Here is a 24,196-nt window from a genome sequence, read left to right as displayed (position 1 = left end):
TGGAAACTATTCCCTTTCTCTGTGTTCTGTCCTAATGGCAGCTTCTTATTCTCAGTTCAGGTTATTCATCAGAACAATTAAATATTCTGGCCCATACATTTTAAAGATCAACCCATTGCTTTTCATGAGCTATAGAACTAAAGTCGTTGCTATAAGCTATAAACCTCAGGCTGAATTTTCTTCAAAAGACTATTTGGTGTGCTCTGTTATACAACATATGTTTGCAATATGATCTCTAGTGCTTCTTACTTTCCTTAATCCAGTTAAACATCTGACATTTCTCACTCCATGGTTGGTATAAGTTTTTGTTGTAGAATTTCAGTATTTGCTTGTATGTGCTTTCAGGTTGCCTGCCAATTTATGGTGATCCCAATAATTTCATAATGTTTTCTTATACCATTTTTTTAAAAAAAATACTCTTGTGGTGTTGCCAGATTCATCATATGAAATATAGCATACAGCACATTATATTTGTTAACAGTCCCCAATCCAAGTATTAACCTGTGATCTGGTGCCGTTAGGGCATGTAGGCTAGAAATCAGAACCTGGAATTTCCTGAACACCGAGAGTGCCACTCCTAGTGCGTGAATGGTAGCAGTGTGATAACATTTCACACTTTGATAATAATTTTGCTATTAGTCCATATGATTCTTTAAATAAATGCTAGTATAAGACATAATAATAGTAGAACTTCATACAATACTTCATTTTACCCAAAACAATATTTGCCTGAAGATTAAATATTTCCACTCTTGCCCTTCTGGTCTCTGGTGGACAAAGGAGCACAATTACTTCAGTTGTATTCTCTGCATCATAGACTGAGGTTAGGTCAATAATCTTGTTGTCCAATGCTATAATGAAAAAATCAACATTTCAGTTCAAGCAAAGCATTACAAAGCTTGTTTCCTTCTATTAATGTCTAACATATTAAGGTTACCAGAAAGTTTTAATTACATACATCATTTATCAGACTTTAATTAGTATGTCACATTTGTATCTTCTGTACCTTCTGTCATGGAATTCATGACAGTATGCATAAGGTTCCCAAGCAGTCTCTCACTCAGGTACTAATCAGACACACAAATTTTTTTGCTTAAAACTAAAATATTTGGGAGCAATAATACAAAAAAACCACAGAAAAGATGATGATGAGTAACTAGAAAGAGGTGTGGAAGAAGATCCTTAAGATTATGAAAAGATGAGGGGGGGGGGGAGAGAATGTAAGTATTCTCAGTAAAATAAGAGCTGTTAAAATGTTCTTAATTCCAAAATTAATGTACTTATTCCAGGTCTTCCCAACAGAAATCAACCAAAGACAAATTAAAACTTGGAACAGGACCATCAGAGAGTGGATCTTGAGTCAAAAGAAACCTAGAATATCAAATAAAGTATGCTATATGCATCAGGTGGGGGATACCAAACCTGGAACTTTATTACAAGGCATATTAATTAAAGTCATTATTAGAAAGCAGATTAGGGAAAAAACAAAAAATGGTCTGGATTAGAAAATGCAGTAAACAATGGAGGGGAAAAAGTTGGGGTACTTACAAGGAACTTGGAGGCAGCATAAAAAAGAGGTCCCAGAAAATTAGCACTAAAAATATGGATAAAATGGTAACAAATTTGGATGCCTGAAATATCAAAGTGGACATCCCTAGAAACCTTGTATGAGAAGGAGTTTGATCCCAATTGAAGGAAAGACATGAAAGATAAAGGCTATTATTGTATTAAAGATCTATATGACACTAGCTGTGCCCAGCCACGCGTTGCCGTGGCAAAGTGGTGGTGGTATTGGTTAAAAATTGTTGTGGAATTTTTATTTGACGTTATTTGTATTTTTTAATTAATTTTATTGTAACTTATCTTTTTTATTTTTTATATTTTATTATTTTCTTGTATTATTTTGTTATTTTTGTTATTATAGTATTTTATTGTATTTTTTAGTGTTTTTAATTATTTTTAGTGTTTTTTATTATTTTTATTGTATTATTTGTATTTATTTTATTTTTTATTATTTGTGTTTTTGTTATTTTATTTTATTACTAGCTTGGGGTCCCGGCGGTGCCCGGGTTATTAGTAGACGGCATTGAGTTGTTTGGGGATGTGAGGAAATATCACTTAAGTTTGGTCCAGATCCGTCATCAGCTGGGTTCAGTGCTGTCTGTATAAGGGTGAACTACAACTCCCAGAGCCAAAGATTAATCACGACAAAACCATGCCTGTATGCACAGTTCGGCATGATAGGGCTGTGTGCCAAGTTTGGTCCAGATCCGAAGTCGGCTGGGTTTAGTGCTAACTATATAAGGGTGAACTACAACTCCCAGAGCCAAAGGAGAATCACCCTGAAACCCTACCTGTATGCTCAGTTGGACATGATGAGGCAGTGTGCCAAGTTTGGTCCAGATCCGAAGTTGGCTGGGTTCAGTGCTGTCTATATAAGGGTGAACTACAACTCCCAGAGCCAAAGGACCTAGCAACCCAAAAGATAGTTGCATCTATCAAGTAGGAAATAAGGTACCACTTATAAAATGGGGAGGCAAATTTAACTAATTTACGACATTGGAATGAGGAAGTGCCGTCACAGTGGATGATCTCTCGGTTCTATGTGTATATGTATATAATGTGATCTGCCCTGAGTCCTCTTCGGGGTGAGAAGGGCAGAATATAAGTACTGTAAATAAATAAATAAATAAATAATGTTGCCTAAGTACCTGATGTTGCCTGGGTTCATTTGGTAAGGATATATATCAGAAATATGCATGTTTGGATTTTGGATTTTAAGAATAAAGCTATTAGAAAATGCATAACCATATAAACAGAACCATTTTTATACAGTAGAGTCTCACTTATCCAACATAAACGGGCCGGCAGAATGTTGGATAAGCGAATATGTTGGATAATAAGGAGGCATTAAGGAAAAGCCTATTAAACATCAAATTAGGTTATGATTTTACAAATGAAGCACCAAAACATCATGTTACACAACAAATTTGGCAGAAAAAGTAGTTCAATACGCAGTAATGCTATGTAGTTATGAATTTAGCATCAAAATATCACGATATATTGAAAACATTGACTACAAAAATGCATTGGATAATCCAGAACATTGGATAAGCGAGTGTTGGATAAGTGAGACTCTACTGTATATATAAAAAGATCACATTATATACATATAGGGCAAACATTCAATGCCCATATACACACAGAACCGAGATAGACACAGACGCAAAGGCAATTTAACCTTCTCCTGAGGGGATGTTTGATTCTGGCCACAGGGGAAAACAGCTGCTTCATCATCCACTGTGACGGCACTTCCTCATTCCAATGTCGTAAATTAGTTAAATTTGCCTCCCCACTTTATAAGTGGTACCTTATTTCCTACTTGATGTGGTGCTACTTCCATCAGCCCAAGATCAACCTATTTACGTACTGCCTCCTGACCTTGTTGAAGGAGAGTGCTGTATCCAAAAGACCCAGGCAAAAGCTGCTCTGTTTGGAACAGGGAAGATGGCCGCCTCTTTTGCGGCCTAGCACAACGGAGCCAGGCTGCAAGGCCTGAAACGTGTTAGCAAAATGATCAAAGGAGGCTTGGATTGGGGCTTTGGGGGCTAGAAGTGTTCATAAGCATATCATTAAAAAGATAATAACAATGTTCTCTGCTGTCTTTTGAGGAAAGTAGGGCCTTACAAAGAAGTTTAAAGCTGAGGTAAGATGGCGTCTTCCTTTTCGGCCTAGCAGCGAGGGGCCAGCCTGGAAGGCCTTAAACATGTCAGCAGAGGAGCCAAAGGGGGCCATCCGTTGTCAGTGGGTTCATGGGGTGATGTGTGTCAAGTTTGGTCCAGGTCCGGCCTTTCTGGTGGTGGCAGTGGTGTTTTGGATTACAAAAGTGTAGGCCGAAAGCTGTTAACTGTCCCAAAGCTAGCGTCGTTCTGAGGAGAGAAGTAGGCCGAACGAAGCCAGTTGGTAGTAGTTTTTCCCTCAGCGATCCCAGTGGCCTATGAAAGAGGAGGCCAATCAGAAAGCTGGCACATTCCGCCCAGCCAATCAGAAAGCTGACTCATATTCCGCCAGGCCAATCAAAACGCGAGCACATACACCGCCCGACCAATCAAAACGCTGACACAAACATACAAACATTCACTTTTATTATATATATAGATATAGATTTGTATTTATTATATTTTATTATTTGATTATATTATTTTTATTTATGTTTTTTTAATTGTACTATTTTATTTTGTTTTTTATGTATTTTTTGTATTTATTTTATTATTTTTGTTTCTCTTTGTATTGGGTTGCTCTGAGTTCTGTGGTCTGCCTGGTCATGTTCCAAATGTATTCTCTCCTGATGTTTTGCCGGCGTGTATGGCAGGCATCCTCAGAGGTTATGAAATGTGTTGTAATGAAAGCAAGTGGGGTGTATATATCTGTGGAATGACCATGGCGGAAGAAAGAATTGTTGTCTGGTTTAGGCAAGTGTGAATGTTGGAATTGGCACTGAATAGCCTTGTAGCTTCAAAGCCTGGATGGTTCCTGCCTGCCTGGAATGAACAAAATGTGGCTCCCAGTATTTAAAAAAATGTGTGAAATCAGGACAGTTAACTAAAGAACAGCACTGAGCAATGAGGGAATTCCAGACATGATGTACTGAGGGCCAGCTAACATCTCCCAAGAAAGGATCCCCCTCGGAAGCAGGAAGTAGGCAGGCCTTGAAAGTGCAAGGGCATTCAATGGTAATCAAGGTGGCCAAGTGGAGCATTCACAGTCGCCTCAGACAGAGAAGAGTTGTCCCATCCTGGATATCATTGTTGAGATAGGAATAAACATCCCACTTGTCTGTTTTCAAACAGATCTCATAATCTCTGAGGATGCCTGGCATAGACATGTATGGCCGTTTGGCAGCAGATAGGGTCGTGAGGGAATGTGATGTTTAATAGGCTTTTCCTGAATCCCTTCTTATTATCCAACATATTCAGTTATCCAACATTCTGCCGGCCTGTTTATGTTGGCTAAGTGAGACTCTACTGTATATTTATAATCTTATATTATCTGCTTAGAACTGGATTATATGAGGTCCCTTCTACACAGCTGTATAAAATACACACTGAAGTGGATTATATAGCAGTGTGGACTCAAGATAATCCAGTTCCAAGCAGATAATATAAGATTATAAATGGGTTATATAGCTGTGTGGAAGGGCCTTGAGTCTACACTGCCATATAATCCAGTGAAAATTAGATAATCCGTGGAAGAGGCCTAAGTGAGGCCTAACTGTGCCTGTCCCCTGGGCTGAGTGGGTTGCTAGGAGACCAAGTGGGCGGAGCTTAGTCTTCTAACTGGCAGCAATTGGATAAAAACAATTATTCATCTCCCTCTAATTAGGACTTTATTTTTCTTTTCTTTTTGTTGTCGGAACCTAGGGGCAAGGATGGTGGGTTGTGTTGCCAAATTTCTAGGTTCTGGGGCTTGTACTTTTGTTGTTTAGTGGGAGGAACGGACACCATTACTCCTTTATATATATAGATAAATAAATGGGCAACTGATCCCCATAAGTACAATAATAGGAAAAGTGGGAAATAAAAATTGGGTAAAAGTATTAGGCCTATACAATAAGCTTAAACAGGGGAAATATGGGGAATGTTTAGACAACAAAAGCAAGTTGGAAAGGGTTCCGTACTGGGCCCGGTTCTGTTTAACATCTTTATTAACTACTTAGACGAAGGGTTAGAAGGCACGATCATCAAATTTGCAGATGACACCAAACTGGGAGGGATAGCCAACACTCCAGAAGAAAGGAGCAGAATTCAAAACGATCTTGACAGACTAGAGAGATGGGCCGAAACTAACAAAATGAAGTTCAACAGGGACAAATGCAAGATACTTCACTTCAGCAGAAAAAATGGAATGCAAAGATACAGAATGGGGGACGCCTGGCTAGACAGCAGTATATGTGAAAAAGATCTTGGAGTCCTTGTGGACAACAAGTTAAACATGAGCCAGCAATGTGATGCGGCTGCTAAGAAAGCCAATGGGAATTTGGCCTGCATCAATAGGGGTATAGCGTCTAGATCCAGGGAAGTCATGCTCCCCCTCTATTCTGCCTTGGTCAGGCCACATCTGGAATACTGTGTCCAATTCTGGACATCGCAGTTGAAGGGAGATGTTGACAAGCTGGAAAGCGTCCAGAGGAGGGCAACTAAAATGATCAAAGGTCTGGAGAACAAGCCCTATGAGGAGCGGCTTAAAGAACTGGGCATGTTTAGCCTGCAGAAGAGAAGGCTAAGAGGAGACATGATAGCCATGTACAAATATGTGAGGGGAAGTCATAGGAAGGAGGGAGCAAGCTTGTCTTCTGCTGCCCTGGAGACTAGGACAGGGAACAATGGCTTCAAACTACAGGAAAGGAGATTCCACCTGAACATCAGGAATAACTTCCTCACTGTGAGGGCTGTTCAGCAGTGGAACTCTCTGCCCCGGACTGTGGTGGAGGCTCCTTCTTTGGAGGCTTTTAAGCAGAGGCTGGATGGCCATCTGTCAAGGGTGCTTTGAATGCGATTTCCTGCTTCTTGGCAGGGGGCTGGACTAGATGGCCTATGTGGCCTCTTCCAACTCTACTATTCTATGATTCTATGATTCTATGATTCTAGGACAGAAAACAAAGAAAGAATTGGCAGGAGAAATATATAAAGCAATGATAAAAGACGAGGAATATATATAGTAAGAACAGTATAAAATAAATGGCAGAAGGGAGGGCCCCTTACAAAACAAACTATAGTGGAAATAAAGAGGGGGGCTAAGAAAATTAAATTGGAAAACTATAAAGAGTTAGAAAGAAATTTTATCTGGAAGTAGTACAGGACACCAGCCGAATTAGCAAATATGGGAATAGGACTAAGCCCAAGGTGTTGGCATTGCAAAGCAGAGAAAGGTTGGTATGCACACATGTAGTGGGAATGCTTAAATGCAACAACTTTTTGGAATAAAATTATTTTAAAAATGGAAAAAACTTCAAAATACCAATCCAGGTAAACATGGAATTCATGTTAACGGCAATAATAAGGAACAAAAACATTGCTGCGAAGAACCAAGATTTATTTAAAGTAATGATATTTGCAGGAAAGGCGGTAATAGCCTGGGGATGGAGAGATGAAACAAAATGGAATTAGGAAAACTGGAATAACTATTTATTTAAGCAAGTCCAATCAGGCATTATAACACATACAGTCCGAGAAGATACACAGGAGGGGAAAAATAGAAGAAATTAAAGAGAAATTGAGTTCTTGTATGAAGTTCTACTATATGAAATGGGTAAAAGATGGTGAAGCTAGTACAAACATTCTACAAAGATTAAGAAAACTGTTCATGGAAAAAAAATAAAGATATAGAGAAAAATGTGGTGGGGAAGGGGAGGGGGGAGGAGGGGGGAGAAAAATAAAAATGCAATGAGAAGAATTAACTTTGTAAAGAAGGTGAATAGATAACATAGAAATATTTCAATATTTACAATGTATACACACAATAAATGTTTATTATCTAATCACAGATGGTGCTACTATGTACTTGATTAAAATTATTTTAAAAATTATTTCGCTTCAGTGGATATGTATATAAACTAGACAAAGGCATAGCTGTGTTAATCTGAAAAATTCGAGGAAGTAGAGTTCAACTACAAAACTTATGTTGCCAACTTCTTTCTCACAGTCTCTAGGGTGCTACAAGATCCCTTTGCATACTGATAAACCCTAGACAATTTTCTGCCTCCTCTTATAATCTTCCACTAGCCTTCTAAACAGTCATTGTGCAGTTGGGTGGGTTAAACTACATATGAAGGAAAAACAATTTGAGTACACATCTACCCACTGCAAATCCCCAATGACATGAATGGATGGCAGATATTTGTGCTAAATTGTATGTGTTGCAGACAAACTATGAGTGTGTGAGAGAGAAAAAGAAGAAATTGACAGACTTTGGAAATCAGATTTAAATGGTGGCATGCAGGCCAGATGACACTTTATCTTGGCTTTAAGAAAAAATATTATTCTTTAATGAAATTGTTTGGCTTCTTTTTGTGCTTTAAATGCATACAAGAAATCACATCTCTTATCATTCGAAATATACAATAAATTAATACTCATCAGGTTTTATTTCTTACCTACACATCCAAGGATTTCAAAATTTTTTGAAGGAAAAGCATTTAAAATAAAGATATGTCCATTTGTCATTGAAGCTATGAGAAACTGACCACTTTGTTCATAGCTTGGAAAGAGAAAAGAAAGGAAGGACATCAAAATGCAGAATTCATGACTTGAAATATGGCAATTAGCAACCATCGTCAATGATCACAGCAATCCTGATTATGTAGAAGGCACTATGGGAATTCTGAACTTAATTTACTTAGATCTGTAGTTAATGCAAGTTGAGACATTTTTTCAGTTTCATATTGGTAATCTAAATCAGGAGTGCATAATCTTTTCAGCCTTTAGGGTGGCATCTGATCTCAGTTTGGAGACCAAGAGCATATGCCCATACCCACATCTATACCCGATCACTCCACAGACATATCTCATTTTGCAGTGTTGGGGAGATGTATCCCTTTTTTCCCCCCTAACTGTCAGGATTTGAGAATCAGAGGGACTGGGAAAGAAGAAGCTTTCTTCCTGTCCCAGGACTTTCTGGGGCCACAAAGGCTATCAAAATGAAAAAAAAGATAAAGGAGGAAAAACCAGAAGGAAAAAAGTAAATATAAACGAAAAGAACCTGAAGTGGCTGAAGTTAACTTCTCAGAGTTGAAAAACAAGTTGTTAAAATGGTGAACAGGGCGATGGAGCATGCAACCTTTTAAAATGTTGATGTGTCACTCCTTGAAGCATCAAGCAGAGACAACTCACAACTGGCAATGTATCATGTGGGACATGGATGAAAGATGAAGTGCCAGATGCCAGCCCAAGGACTACCCCTATAAAGCAGGGGTATCAAGCTCTTTTTCCCTGAGGGACATATCAGCCTGATGGTTGCCTTCAAAGGGATGATGAGTCCATGGATGGAGAATCCATGGATACAAAGGGCCAGTTGTTTTTTAAATAGAGATATTTTAAATAGTTCATTTAGTTTTTACCCAGTTGTGGTCCACAGATGTTATTGAAAGACAACTCCCATCACTTTGGATTACCCACCAAACAGATTTGGGATAATTCGAATTGCAATTCAACTTGTGGCTCTGAGGTTGGGGAAGGGGTAAGGGAATTTTAAAGTCAGATATTATATCTACAAGCCTTGTATCTAAATTCAAAACTCCACTATCCTGATTAAACAAAACAAACAGCAGCCTTTAAGATGTTACTGTAATACAACTCCCATCAGGTCTAGTTAACTAGTCTAATAATAAGGTGTTATGCGAGTTGTATTTCAGCATCTAGAGCAGTGGTTCCCAAACTTATTTGGCCTACCGCCCCCTTTCCAGAAAAAATATTACTCAGTGCCCCCAGAAATTAATTTTTTTAATTTTTTAAATAGCAATTAAATAGAAAGATATATGCATTAATGTTACTACCTTTTTAATAAAATATAGTAAAGAAAGGTGTAAATTAGAAACATTGGAAGTTTGAAATTATGAAACTATTTTTTAAACTCAGAATAGAAATGTAATACTGTTATTCATCGCCCCCAAATGCACCTGTGGCCATCACCACCCCCCCCCCCCCCCCGGATCGCTGCAACGCCCACCGGGGGCAGTAGCGCCCACTTTGGGAATCACTGATCTAGAGGGCCACATGAAATAGCATAGCTGTACGGATTTGGAAAACGGGCCTTGAATTTGACACATGTGCTTTACAGTCTTTCACTTATGATGAAGATGTGAAACCTGGGAAGGGCAGTGCCCCAAAAGTCTTGATGTCCTGATTCCGAGAGCTGCCTCCTTGGGGATGTCAAAAATCCAGAAAGTCTATCCTAAGCAACCCTCAGATATCCCATATTTAGTGAGTCCCTACTAGTTCTTAGGATCATTTTCTTCTTTGCCAAGAACTACTTACTGCAAAAACTGCACAGGAGCCACAGAAAGGAGAACTCGGTGAACCACCCTAGGAGTTTCAATTTCAGTAACATCTATGAAATAAACATGGCCATTTTTAGTTCCCACTGCAACACTGTGAGAGGTAAGGCTACATGCCATTGCAGTCACCTTGGGAGATAAGAAATGACATGGAAAAAGATTTTAGCATGACAACAGGTATTGGATTTTTTAAAGAACAACTCCCATGGGGTTGGATTTTCAAAATCAAATCCCTCCTAATGCTCATAAATGCGTAAAGTAAAACATTACATTGTGAGTCTATTAAGTATAAAATATTGTGCCTTATATTTCTTATTCTATACAATATCAATCCATTTGCCATTTTATATATATTAACAAAAACATCTCATGGATTATGAACTCAGTTGCCATTTGAGCATACCAAAGCATGTAGACACAGCTTACTGACAAAAGCACCATCCTCCACCTGCCAAACATGCAGTTCTCCTGATTCTGCAGCAGTCTACAATAAAAATGGGGAAATGGAGACAAAGGGAGGAACTGTAATTAAATATAAAGCAGACTGGAGATTTGATGTAAGAGTCATGTTTGTGTGCACTCTATTTACTTTATATGACTTTCCAGAAATACCAAACTAGATGCAATGGTGGTAAAATCCGTAGGAACAAAAGTTTGAAAATAATATGCCAAAAGTCAAAGGAGGGATTGATTCCTTTGCCCACACATTCCCTTTACTTTTAAAATCACAGCAGCTATTTGCTTAAATACCATCTAATATGAGCCTAGGGCCCCTTCTACACAGCTGAATAAAATCCCACATTTTCTGCTTTGAACTGGAATATATGGCAGTATGGACTCAGATAACCCAGTTCAAATCAGATATGGGATTTTTACCTTGATATTCTGGGTTATATGGCTGTGTGGAAGGCCCCTAGGATAGCTCATTATATGGGGGGGGGGGGGGGGGGAACGCTGATAGATCAATAAGATAATTTACTTGCTATTGGTTTCTGATAGGGGCAAGGTAAAATTAACTGCTATAGGACTGAAGATCCTGAGGTGATACACAATGTGTAAAAACATTTGAATACATTAAATAGCTACAAACCAATTAAACATCCAACTTCTTTTTAAAAACAGCTCAAAAATCAGACAGATTGAAAAACAACTAGAGAGGAAACCCATCATTTAAAGACTTAAGAGAAATAGCATAGTCATCTTCACCACTCATCCGAAACTTAGGAGTGATGGAGGCACTCTGACTTGCCTCAAAAGGGACTTCCATGACTAGGGGTGCATCTACACTGTATAAATAATGCAGTTTGACACCACTAACTATCCTGCCTCAATACTAAGGAACCCTGGGAGTTGTAATTGGTGAGACACCAGCACTCTTTAGCAGAGTATGTTAAAGAGTTTGTAAAACTACAGCTCCAATGATTCTATAGCATTAAGCCATAGCAGTTAAGTGGTGCCAAACTATATTAATTCTACAGTCCAGATGCACCTTGGGATGTTACCACAGGGAAAGTCTCTCATGTATATCCACCTGCCTAGTCTAGCAGGGTATTAGAATGCATAAAGGGGCCTCTGCTGATGAACTTATGTTTCTGATAGGTTCATATTAGAAGAGATGGCCTTTCAGATTCAATAAAAATGAGAATTCCTTACCACACAGTGCTTTGTTCCTGGAACAATAAAATCAGCTGCTACAAAGTTATTTATACTTGCATCCAATAATAGACTAATATCTTCATTATCATTAGGATTAAAGACACAGATGGATCCCTGTTAAATGGAAGTAAGATGTTATCAAAAGGATCCCATAATGGATTAATATCTTCATTATCATTAGGATTAAAGACACAGATGTATCCCTGTTAAATGAAAGTAAGAGGTTATGAAAAAGGTAAAGAGGAGAAGAGTTTTTCATTATTTGTGATCATTGGAAACAAGAAGAAATTCTCACTAAAAATTATGGATTACAAAAATGATGGATCTGGCAGAAATGGACAAATCGATCAGGCTTATACAATTGCCAAACCCTCCCAAATTTGAAGAAGAAATCCAATACTGTAATCTAATAATCTGTATAATCCAGAATCTGATCCCAGATTATCGGCTTTGAACTGGATTATAGGAGTCTACACTGCCATATAACCTGGGATAAGAAAATTATCTGGGATCAGAAGCTAGATTATCTAGCAATGTAGATGGGGCCTCCATTTTAAAATATCTCTTTGATCTCAAAGTGTCTAACAAGCCATCTATTGTCTCAAATGAGTTAATATAAATCAGTTATGGCCTAATTTATTCCACTAGAACAGTGATTCTCAACTGTTCCTAACAACTGGTAAACTGACTGGGATTTCTGGGAGTTGTAGGCCAAAACACCTGGGTACACACAGGTTGAGAACCACTGCTCTAGAAATTCACACACAATTCCATTTAAATTTAACTACCCTATGTGTGTCTAGAAATGTTAGTCAACAAAATCATCCCACAAAACCTGGGTCAGTGTAAGTACCTTCTTCCCCAAAAGGTTAGAATAAGGCTAATCACCCACAATACGGTCACTTTTATGTCTCCCACTCTCTTCATTATGTGTTACACGAAACAACTGTAGTAAATAGAAAATCTAGAAAAGTAATTTAGCATACTTTTGCCTTATGCAACTTACCTTTTCTGTTTCTACTAAAAGATAAACGTAATCAGGGGAGAACATAAGATTTGTTATAGGCTCATTCATTTCCAGGCAGTCTTCCATATCAAATACTGTGCCTTTTATTTTATAACAACGCAGAAAACCATCCTAGGCAAACAAAAAACGGAATAATCACTGTGACTGCCTCTATATCAATCATCTATCTCAAAACAACTTTTAAAGATTTTAGAGATTGCTTGTACCCAAATTAGATGGCATGCCATTCCCCATAAGTGGCTGTCCCATCTTTTAACATTTTAAACATTTAAAAGAGTTGGGGATGTCCATTCACAGATTTCCAGTGTCTCTACTAGTTTGGTCCTTGGACCAATACAGATCTGCAAACAGCTTCTCTATCTGCATTTGGTGCCATAATTGCATTATTAGCCATTTTAGTCATGCCATTTTGATTTGTCATTGAAAAGAAAAAGTTGTGCATGTATTATTGGCAGCTTTTCCTTCCAAATCAGATGAAACTTCTGAGGTGATTTATCTTTGTGAATTATGACTTAAAACTTGTTTGTTCTTCTCCTTTTTTCCATTCACTTTATTTAATATTTGACAGACCATAAGCCTGTAGACAAGGCCTACCTTATATTTTCAAACTTTAAAAAAATGTAGGCACTTTATACAAAGAGTGTTCATTAACGATTTCCCCTGACCCACTTCTATTTAGCACAGGATGCTGAAACTGCACATGTGTAATGATATGTCTCTATAGGTTATGTGCCAATTTACAACTGATAACTGATAATGGTCTTGAGTTTACAGGTGATGAAGTGATGTGAGGTTTGATAACGGACCCAGTGGAATACAGAGCAGTCCTCAAGTTCCAAGGAGACATTCGATGTGATGAAAGAGGTTTATAGTGATGATTCCCCATCATATGATGTAGTCAAGAACTAGCATCATCAATTCAAATGTGGCTGGACTTCATTGCAAATAATAATAATAATAATAATAATAATAATAATAATAATAACTTTATTTTTATACCCCGCCCCATCTCCCCAAAGGGACTCGGGGCGGCTTACATGGGGCCTTGCCCGATACAACAATATAATAACAATAACAAAACAATAACACAATTATCCCAACAATAAAAACATCAGCATTAATAAAACAGTCATTAAAATCAACATGCAGCATAAAATGTTAAAAACAGGAGATTAATTCATAGATCTAGGCCAAAGTGCAGAATATTCCGAAATGGGGAGAGGTAGTTTCACAGCTAAAATGGATGTAATAATGGCAATGCATCAACAATGGAGCTATTTGAGAATGGGCAGATAAATCAAACCCACAACAATTAAACATCAAAGGCCTTTTGGAAGAGCCAGGTTTTTAGGCTCTTCCGGAAGGAGAGGAGGGTAGGGGCCTGTCTGATCTCTCTAGGGAGCGAGTTCCAAAGCCGGGGGGCCACGACGGAGAAGGCCCTCTCTCTCGTCCCCACCAACCGCGACTGCGAGGGGAGTGGGAGCGAGAGAAGGGCCTCCCCCGACGAGCGAAGAGAACATGCGGGTACATAGCTCCAATTCCAGGTAGCCCCACTCGGGCTATTGATGAACATACCATCCAGGAAGTGGAGGTCGCGTAACCATTCGCCACCTAGCCCAAAATGTCAAGATTAGTGTGAGTATATGGAAAAAATCATCCACATGCATAAGGTATCTGCTCACTCAGTTCTCTGGCTGCTCACACCTTTCCAGAAGCAGGAACGAGTTGAATGCTCTCAGGTTCTATTGAAGATGTGCCATGGAAACCAGGAGGACTATTTCAATAGACTGATCACACAGGATGGAAACTGGGTCCATCACTATGATCCTGAGACTAAGTCTAGTCGATGCAATAGAAGCATCATGACTCACCACCTCCAAAGAAGGCACATGTCCAACTCTCGGCACGCAAGGTCATGCTTACAGTATTTTGGGACCAGCACGGAGTAATATTGATGGATTTCCTACCATGATCACTGGGGTATACTATGCTTCACTGCTTCAGAAATTGTGGGAGGCCATCAAAACCAAGAGACATGACATGCTCACCAAAGGTGTCTGCAAGACAATGCACCGGTTCACAACTCACATGTTGCCCAAGTGGAAGCATGCTCCTGTGGCTTTGAAATTCTACCACATCTCCCTTATTCACCTGACCTCGCACCATCGGGCTTCCACCTCTTTCCAACAATAAAGTTATTTTTGAAGGACAATTTATTTATTTACAGCATTTATATTCCGCCCTTCTCACCCCGAAGGGGACTCAGGGCGGATTACATTTCACATATTAGGCAAACATTCAATGCCTTTTAACATAGGACAAAGACAAACAACAACATAGCTCCGAGCGGGCCTCGAACTTATGACCTCCTGGTCAGTGATTCATAGCAGTTAATTGCACTGGCTTGCTCTCCCGTCTGCGCCACAGCCCCGGGACAAGCATTTTTCAGATAAGACTCTAATTTTGAAAGCAACTATGTGGCTTTTGGAGCTATCTGTCGACTTCTACAAGCGAGGTGTTTACAGTTGCTTAAAACGATGGGAGAAGTGAGTGTCTCTAAATGGCACCTATGTAGAGAAGGACTAATAACTGTGCCAAGTTTCATTGCTCTCAGTCCACAGGAAGTGAGTCAGGGGCAATCTTTAATGAACGTCCCTTGTAAGTAATAACATAATTCAAATACATGCACAATCCCGTATGGAGAATGAACAAAAATGCACATTTCAGTAATTTGCATAATTTTAATCAAGTTACAGAAATAATATTTTTCAGTCTCAAATGTGGATCACCTTGGCAAAGAATGTTGGTTTTTTTTAAAAAAGGAAAGTATTTGTTCATATGTATTTTTATACCTGGTCTTTGCTTGTTTTTGACATAATCTGTGTGACATAAATGTATACATAGAGCTTTAGGGGATATCATGCGGGGACATGAGAGAAGCCTCCCACAAGGATGGTAAAACATCAAAACATCAGGGTGTCCCCTGGGCAACGTCATTGAAGATGGCCAATTCTCTCACACCAGAAGCAACTTGCAATTTCTCAAGTTGCTCCTGACACGAAAAAAAAAGGGGGGGATATACGTTTCAGACGCAGGAAAATGAACTAAATCACTTTCTGGTATAGGCAGCTGCATCATTAATGTTACTCTTTCTACCAATGTGTGAAAAACAATCATTTCATCCCATTACTTAGTATTTAACAATTATTAATAACTATGTCAGAATTGTGACATCTTTATCTTCCATTAAGAATTGGTTCTCAAAAAACAATCTCTCTGAAGTGCTATGAACTGAGATCTATTTTTCTTCAATGGAGAGGTTAAGAAATTAAATAAAGAAACACTTCAGAAAGCTACAGGACTCTACTGTGGGGCGTCTTACATGTCCAGCTGCATAGAGCCCATCTTTATGAAGTGCCATGGCGAGAAGGACCACATTTTGAGCTTCCTTCTTTATAGTACCTATGGAAATTATTGATAAATTTTATTAAAAGATATAGTAATATTAGTTTATTTCAGAAGACAAATACATAGATAGCTTAATGGTACTAATGGGGACACACCGTGGCATTACTGCCTTTCAACTTATTATCACTTGCTCTACAAAATTCAAGTGGTAATATTTTAAGACAACACTCTTTTGTAAAAAACAAAACAAAAACAAAGCCAAAAGAGACATAAAGGTACCCATCTTTGAAACCCATTAAGTTATCTTTGGTAAATCACACTCTTTCAGTCTTATGGAAGGGCAAAGACAAACCTCTTAAATCTTGCCAAGAAAATCCCACAATAGGGTCATTAAGTTGAAAATGTCTTGAAGACAACTCTGTACAGGCTATCAAACTTAGGTATTTGTTTTGAATTACATAATACATGTAAACCTATATTTGTTCAATAACAAATACAGGGAGTCCTGTATTTCATTTGTCTCATCACCTTTGCAGACTTGAATCCTGCATTTTTCAACACTTAGGCCCCTTCTACACTCCCAGATAAAATCCAGATTATCTGCTTTGAACTGGGTTATATGACAGTGTAGACTCAGATAATCCACTTCAATGCAGATAATGTGGATTATTTGCTTTGATAATCTGTATTATACAGCAATGTAGAAGTGGCTTCAGAAGCACATTCAGAGCTTCAGGCCTCTTCTAAATTACTTTATAACTCAGGATCTGATCCCAGATTATCTAATTTGAACTGGATTATATGAGGCCCCTTTTACACTGTCATATAAAATTCAGATTATTTTATTTGAACTAGAATATATGACAGTGTAAACTCATATAATACAGTTCAAAGCCGCTAATTGTGATTCTACTTTGATAATCCGAACTACATGGCAGTGAAGAAGAGGCCTGAATCTCCACAGCCAGATAATCTATAATAAACAGATAATCTGGGATCAGATCCTGAGATATAGAGGCAGTGTGAAAGCAGCCTCAGTGACTTAGACCCCTTCCACACTTCCTCTATATCCTAGGATCAAATTCCAGATTACCTGTTTACCCCAGATTATCTGGCAGTGGAGACTCCTATAATCCAGTTTAAATCAGATCCTGGGATATAGTGCAGTATAGAAGGGGTCATAGACTTATTAATGTGGCAGTGGGTTATAAATGCACCCAGAGCAAAAACGAAAGAAAGAAAAAAGAAAAAAAGATCACTGCCATCTTCTTTATGATGTTAGAGAATGGAACAGGGAAGACAAGAAGTAGAGTACATATGAACAGGGAGGATGAAAAAAAAAGATCCAAGAAGGGCTCCAGTTTTTCCTTGCTCTAAAACAAGGTCAAAACGGTGCATTTCTGTTTTATTAATATTAGTATATTGTTCCCACAGGCTGCCTCCTTTGTATACAGCTGCTAGTGATGTGGAGTAATGTTTCCAAAGATGTATATTTGTAGTCTCATCTCTACACAGTGGAGGAGAATTTCTCCCTCTCTGTCTCTCTACTGTTCTCACATTGTAACTGTATCTACAAATGTTTTTCTGTGAACTTCTTGCTTTGGAAATAAAAAAAACTAAGAATACAGTAAGAAGAAAATCAATCTGGAAAAGCTAATTTTCTTGGCTATCAAACTGACATATCAGTGCTGGCCAATTTTCTGGGGAAGATACTCAGAAAGACATAGTTTTCTCATTTTATATGTGTCTTTTAACTTTCTGTTTTCTATCTGATGATAAGGTCTATGAACAATATCACTATAATATTCCCTGAAGTGCAAGTATTTTCTACAATGAAAGTACTAAAAGGAAATACCTTGAGTTCTTATTGAAGAATGTGAGAGTGATCGAAAAGTTGTCCTCTTTTTTACTGTAAAGGAAATAAATATAGTTCGATTGTGACCGACATAATTTACTGACATGTGTGATAGAACCTGATATACGATAATGTAAATAAAAAGAAACATAGATTTTTTATTACACAAATCTACTTGAAGATGTGAACAAAATCAACATATATTCAAATTTAAATATGGTTTCAGGAACTCCTATAGCTACGTCAGACCCCAGCTATCATGACCTCTACATTGGTAAAATGGAGATTACAGAGCCCTACCAATACTTGTTATATAGGAATGAATATCCAGTACAAGCAATATGATAGCAAACTGGAAGGAGTTTATATACTATTAACAGAACACCTCAATCTGCCCAGTATTGCATAAAACACTGACTGGGATAATTTCACGTATGATGTTACCAGTTAGCAATACTAAATTTTTATGTTACATTCTGCACATTCTGGCAAAAATTGGTGGATTAGGGATAAAATCTCACGACATGTGTTGTGAGTTCAGGTTTGGTATCCATGGATAGTTCTGGAACTAAATCTCAGAGGATGCCAAGGGTCCACTATAGATCTCTTTTATATTTCAGAGTAGATTTGTTATCCTCATCCCGTTCTGGGACACTATTCAGTTTCCCAAAGTGCAAAAGTTATAAGGGGCTGTATTAAGATTCAGAAACCTAGTTTTAACTAATTACTCGTTTTAAAACAGCAATATATTAGTTGTGTTATTTGCATACATATCTTGTATTGAGACTTGTTTAATTATGTAGAATAACATTACTCAAAGCAATGGTCCTTGAGGAGCTTCCAGAAAGAAAGAAATAGTATCCAATGGACTGATCTCTGACTTGGTGGAAAACATTGTATCCAATGATCTGATTCCTGGCTCAGTGGAAAATATTGTATCCAATGAGCTGATCTCTGGTTTGGTAGAAAACAATGATTGCCAGTATCTCGCATTACACAGCTCGGGAAGCATTGATTTAAAACACTAGCTATTCTGTATATGAAACAAGACAAATGATCAGGTTTAGTTGTTCCTTAAAAAGGCAGCTGCTCTTCTACAAAAATACGTGCACACACCATAAATTGTTCCATAATCTCATTGACTTGAAAGAAGCTTGGAAAAATATTTAGCAGGAAGGTGATTCTCACCTTTATCATCTGTTGAAGGTTTGGGGTTGATAATAATAGCTTTGAATGTATCAGCAGCAATTTTCAAGAAGAATCCTTCTTCACAGCCCATATACAGGTCAAAGGATGGAGTCCAGCAGTGGGCAGTAGGGTGAACACAAGGTTGAATATCATCTTTTGGCTTCAGTTGGGGGGGATGACAAAATAAAGATGAAATCAGTTTTATTTATTCAATTTTCAGTTGGCATTTTTGCCCCATTCAGGACAAGTCTGCTTGTTTGAATGGCGAGAAATGACTTGGAGTGTATGCTGCTAATATTTTATTTTTCCTGAAAATTCTCCCTATTGAAAATGTAGATTAAAGATTGGCAACACCATCAGTAGCCAATAGGCTGACCAGTATGCCATCTGGGACAGAGCATACCTTACCAGAGGCCACAAGGTGAGGTGCCTCACCTACAAGCAATAGGTTGGACATCTCATTTATAAGGTACTTATTATGTAGTGAGTGTACTTCTCAACTTAATATTTCCTTTGTGGTTAAATTGAATTATACAACAAAATTCTATAACTCCTTCTACTAAAGATACATATGGAGCTGGAAACCATATGCGCTATTCTTATCATATTATATCAATGTATAATATCTTTGATAATAAGATATTTATTTATTTATTTACAGTATTTATATTCCACCCTTCTTACCCCGAAGGGGACTCACATTATATACATATAGGGCAAACATTCAATGCCCATATACACATAGAACCAAAACAGAGACAGAGACAGAGGCAATTTAACCTTCTCCTGAGGGGATGTTCGACAGGGGAGAGCAGCTGCTTCATCATCCACTGTGATGGCACTTCCTCATTCCAACGTCGTAAATTAGTTAAATTTGCCTCCCCACTTTATAAGTGGTACCTTATTTCCTACTTGATAGATGCAACTATTTTTCGGGTTGCTAGGTCAGCAACGAGCAGGGGCTATTTTTTATTTTTATTTTATATGCCATCCTACATCAGTGTCATTGCAGTATAGTCTATAGATTCAAGTACAGGCAGTCCCTGATTTACAGATATCCGATTTACATATAACTTCTAGTTACAAACGGGGTGACACAACAGGAGGTGAGAAGAAATCTACCCCTAGGAAGGGAAATTCACTTCTCAAAGAGTTATCCTGGGAAAAGGTGTCTCCACTGAAGCTTTTTCACCAATCCTTGTTTTCAAAATCCAGTTCTGACAGGGGCAGAAAATGAGGTGAAATCTCCTGAACAGGGGCACAAACAGCAAACAAATGTTACAAGGTGTTATCCCTTCCCTATGCTATCCAAAACTAAAAAAAAATGGCTGGTTACACTTTAAAAAACCTTTCTGTTCTGACTTACATACAAATTCATCTTAAGAAGAAACCTATAGAACCTATCTTGTTCATAGCCTGGGGACTGCCTGTAATTAATTGGACAGTAGAGCTCACCCGAAATGTTTCTGCTTCATCTCCTACTAGACCAGCAATTGCTGAATTGGGCAGCAATGGGCCAAAATAAGAATCACTAACACTGGGATGGGTGAAGAAGGTGTTTTGTTCATCTATTAAAGTGCCATCTTCAGTTGGAAGCTTGACTGGCCTGGAGAAAGGAGAAAAATGCATGGAAGGAATTTGGGAAAATACTTGTTACAAGCAGGGGAGTTTACTTTCAAAGACAGGGGATAGTTAAGATTGCTATATTATGTTTTTAATGAATCTTTTTGTAGTGTGTGGTACACAGCACATATACTTACTTTAACTTCAGCACGTGCTCTTCATTATTTCTTTCAACAGTCCAAAGGGTAACAGAAGTCCCACTATATAAACACAACTGGTGCCAGCTCATGGGATTAAAACTCATTGCAGTAACTTCTACTCCTGGTTGTGACTGACTGCACAAGAGAACTTTTTTCTGCCAGTCCCTAATCCACAGGGGAAGAGAGCAAGTATTACTTTGTTTTTAAGAAATATATATTTAGCCCAATTATATCTATTTTTTAAAAAAAATCTCGAGATAATTAAAACCATAAAACAAAATACATATCATATAACCTATAGGCAAAACAAAGAACAGTTATCAACTGGAGGTTGGACTGGATAGCCCATGAGGTATCTTCCAACTCTATGATTCTATGATTCTAAGAAGGGCCTTGGTTTGTTACATCTCTGGATCTGGAAGTCAACTTTAAGTCCTTGTTTCTGGTTTCTTAACAGAGGGACTGTTGTTCAGATGCTAAAGTATTTTGTGCTGCCATGAAGGAATGATTGGGCAATACTGGAAAAAAATAGTGTCGAATTCTGGCTTAGAACTGCTGCAATTTGTTTTCAAAAACAAGTGTGTATATGGTTAATAGGTATCTGTATCTTTCTATGCACGCATTAATGTTTGTGGTATTGTTTTGTCTAAGGTATCAAACCAGCCATGAATAGCTAGGGATCATTTGTAAGCTATATGACTTGTCCATATTAAACACTGTGTCCAACACTTACCATATTGAAAGGGAAAATTCTGGAAGTGAAGAATAACTAGCCAGGTAAGGACTTCCATAACTGAAGGCAAGCAAGGTGTAGTCTAGGCTGGCTGGTCCTAAAATATAATATAATTTAAACTTTATTTTTTAGAATTTCAAGCTAGACTTTTGCTGTGCTTCCTATCACATTTAACGTCTCATCTCAAAATCTATTTCCCCCCACAAGAAGGATGTAAGGCAGTGGTTCTGAACCTGTGGGTCCACAAATGTTTTGGCCTACAACTCCCAGAAATCCCAGCCAGTTTATCAGCTGTTAGGATTTCTGGGAGTTGAAGGCCAAAACATCTGGGGACCCATAGGTGGAAAACCACTGGTGTAAGGGATGGGAAAATCTGTGTACTTTCATTTTAGCCTAGGCGGCCATCAGAGTGTAGCAGCAAGCAGTTTGAGGCCCAGGGCAAAAAACCCTTTTATAAAGGACTATCTAGGAGCCTAAAGAATAATGCTATCACACCTCGACCTTTTGTTCTCAAGACAGGCACCTAACTCCAATAAGCGATGGCATCCTACATCAGTGTCATTGCAGTATAGTCTCTAGATTCAAGTACAGGCAGTCCTTGAGTTACAGATATGGTTACAGCAGAACCTTTTCCCTTCCTGTATTCTTTGCTGCTGTGTGTGTGTGTGTATGTATAGGAAATTGGGGTAAGGAAGGACGATAGTTTCTTGTCTGTGCCATTGAATTCTACCAGTTGAACATCACAGATATTTGCTACCTCTGCCACAATTCACCTAAGAGTACATCTCATCTTATTTATTCCCAGGACTAATTTTGAAAAATGGCTAGGATTGTGATTATAGTACATTTAATATTTTAAATTCATAATCTATTTGATTGTCAATCTTGTTTATTAAATAAGAGGATACTCTCAAACCTACCTGTCAATTTAGCTACTTTCTTTAATCCTGGAAAATTATAGATGGAGATAACAGGATTTAACATCCGGTCCGAAAATGCAACTACATGCTGACTTGCATTTACTGCAAAGGCGCCTATGCATCCACTGTGGCATCTTAAGAGAGTTCGGTCCCGTGTTATAGTATTAATGAAAATGATGTAATTTCCACAAGGATAACAGACAGTACTGTTGTTGACAAAGCCCACATTCCTGTTCGTGAATCCTTGAACCCATCTTAGGAAGAAATAAAATCATCAGATTTATATGACATTTTTTAAAAAGTAAAGCTTTTTTCTGATAGAGAACTGGATAGTTTAAAGCTGTTTGTGTTCTGTAATGTCACAGAAAACCTGTTTTTAACAGAGAGTGTATCTAGACTGTAGATTTAAAGCAATTAGACATTCTTTTAATTGCCGGACCAAGTGCTATGGAATTCTGGGCATTGTAGTCTTGCAAGGTATTTAGCTTTCTCTGCCAAAGAGTGCTGGTGCCTCACCAAAGTACAATGCCAGAATTCTGTAGCATTAAAATGGTGTTGCGCTGTATTCATTCTACAGGTTGAATTCAAATTATGCTCAGTTCATACTAAACAAAGGAAATTCTTTGTTTAATATTCTTTTCAACATTATCATCATGGCAACATATATTCAAACAAAATTAAAGGTGTAATAGATGTAGAGAAGATCTCAAAATTTCTTTGTTGATAGTTATCACCACTGAGTTATATGCATCATTTATATGTACAGCATACATTCAGGCACATCAAAAGTCACAATTTGCAGTGTGCATCCTTCCTCTCCATAAACTTGCCTATGTTATTATAAATAATACATTTAGGGTAGCAGAAAATAACCACGGGGCTCTTTCTTGATGCCTGTCTGTCTTTTCCCAAACCTTGCAATCATTCTACAACTGCATTAATAAAGAAAGGCCCCTTGAGAAGGACAATCACATTTAAATTCCATATTTCCTTCTCATGAGCCATAGTTAGAGCACAAGCACAAAATCCACTGGGAGAAAAGCTTTTGGGAAACAGAACGGACACTTTTAGGTTACAGGTTTTGCATAGAGAAAACTTCGCCATTCCTTAGTATAAGGCTCCAAACATTGGTAGGATTGTGTTTAAACCTAGACTAGATATTTTAAGAGCAAGTCATGTTGAGTTCAATATGGTGTTTGTGTGGGTCTTTAAGTCCTAACAGTGATGCTCAAATACACTTAAACATGTGCATGTGCCTTCAAGTCTCCTATCAACTTATGGTGACCCCAAGAATACTTTCTTAAGCAAATAAGACTCGGAGGTAGTTTTGCCAATTCCTTCCTCTCTAAAATACAGCACACAGCTATTTGTCAGTGATCTCTCATCGAAGTATTAAGCATGGCTGACCATGCTTAGCTTTCAAGATAAGATCTGGCAATTTAGGATATTTAGGATCGATGTCTCTGTGTGTAAGTGGGGCCTTGGGGTTTAGTTGCAAGACAACCATAAATATAAAAATCTGTTGCAAGTCTCATGAAATGCTCCTGGCTGAGAACTACAGTAGAGTCTCACTTATCCAACACTCGCTTATCCAA

The 24,196-nt window shown here is 38.1% G+C and overlaps 1 protein-coding gene across 4 annotated transcripts in view; it reads right to left on the bottom strand.

The window, feature by feature from the left end:
* Positions 1-24,196, bottom strand: part of cfap43 (cilia and flagella associated protein 43) — a 55,649-nt gene that overhangs the window by 30,184 nt on the left and 1,269 nt on the right. For 2 of the 4 annotated variants that reach the window (XM_062976283.1, XM_062976284.1), the window contains exons 2-14: positions 22,602-22,855; positions 21,682-21,778; positions 20,946-21,113; positions 20,641-20,791; positions 19,186-19,345; positions 17,998-18,051; positions 16,117-16,196; positions 12,714-12,845; positions 11,705-11,821; positions 10,455-10,535; positions 10,032-10,180; positions 8,153-8,256; positions 714-851 (exon numbers count right to left, since the gene is read on the bottom strand). In XM_062976283.1, coding sequence (XP_062832353.1) covers positions 714-851; positions 8,153-8,256; positions 10,032-10,180; positions 10,455-10,535; positions 11,705-11,821; positions 12,714-12,845; positions 16,117-16,196; positions 17,998-18,051; positions 19,186-19,345; positions 20,641-20,791; positions 20,946-21,113; positions 21,682-21,778; positions 22,602-22,855 — 1,685 coding nt within the window. The remainder of the gene's footprint in view (positions 1-713; positions 852-8,152; positions 8,257-10,031; positions 10,181-10,454; positions 10,536-11,704; positions 11,822-12,713; positions 12,846-16,116; positions 16,197-17,997; positions 18,052-19,185; positions 19,346-20,640; positions 20,792-20,945; positions 21,114-21,681; positions 21,779-22,601; positions 22,856-24,196) is intronic. The other 2 variants (XM_062976285.1, XM_062976286.1) reach the window with 2 other exon arrangements.

This window comes from Anolis carolinensis, chromosome 3 (assembly GCF_035594765.1).
Source record: "Anolis carolinensis isolate JA03-04 chromosome 3, rAnoCar3.1.pri, whole genome shotgun sequence".
In the NCBI taxonomy this organism is placed as follows: domain Eukaryota; kingdom Metazoa; phylum Chordata; class Lepidosauria; order Squamata; family Dactyloidae; genus Anolis; species Anolis carolinensis.
Note: the sequence above shows the minus strand (reverse complement) of the source record. Positions and strands in the feature narration are given on the sequence as shown.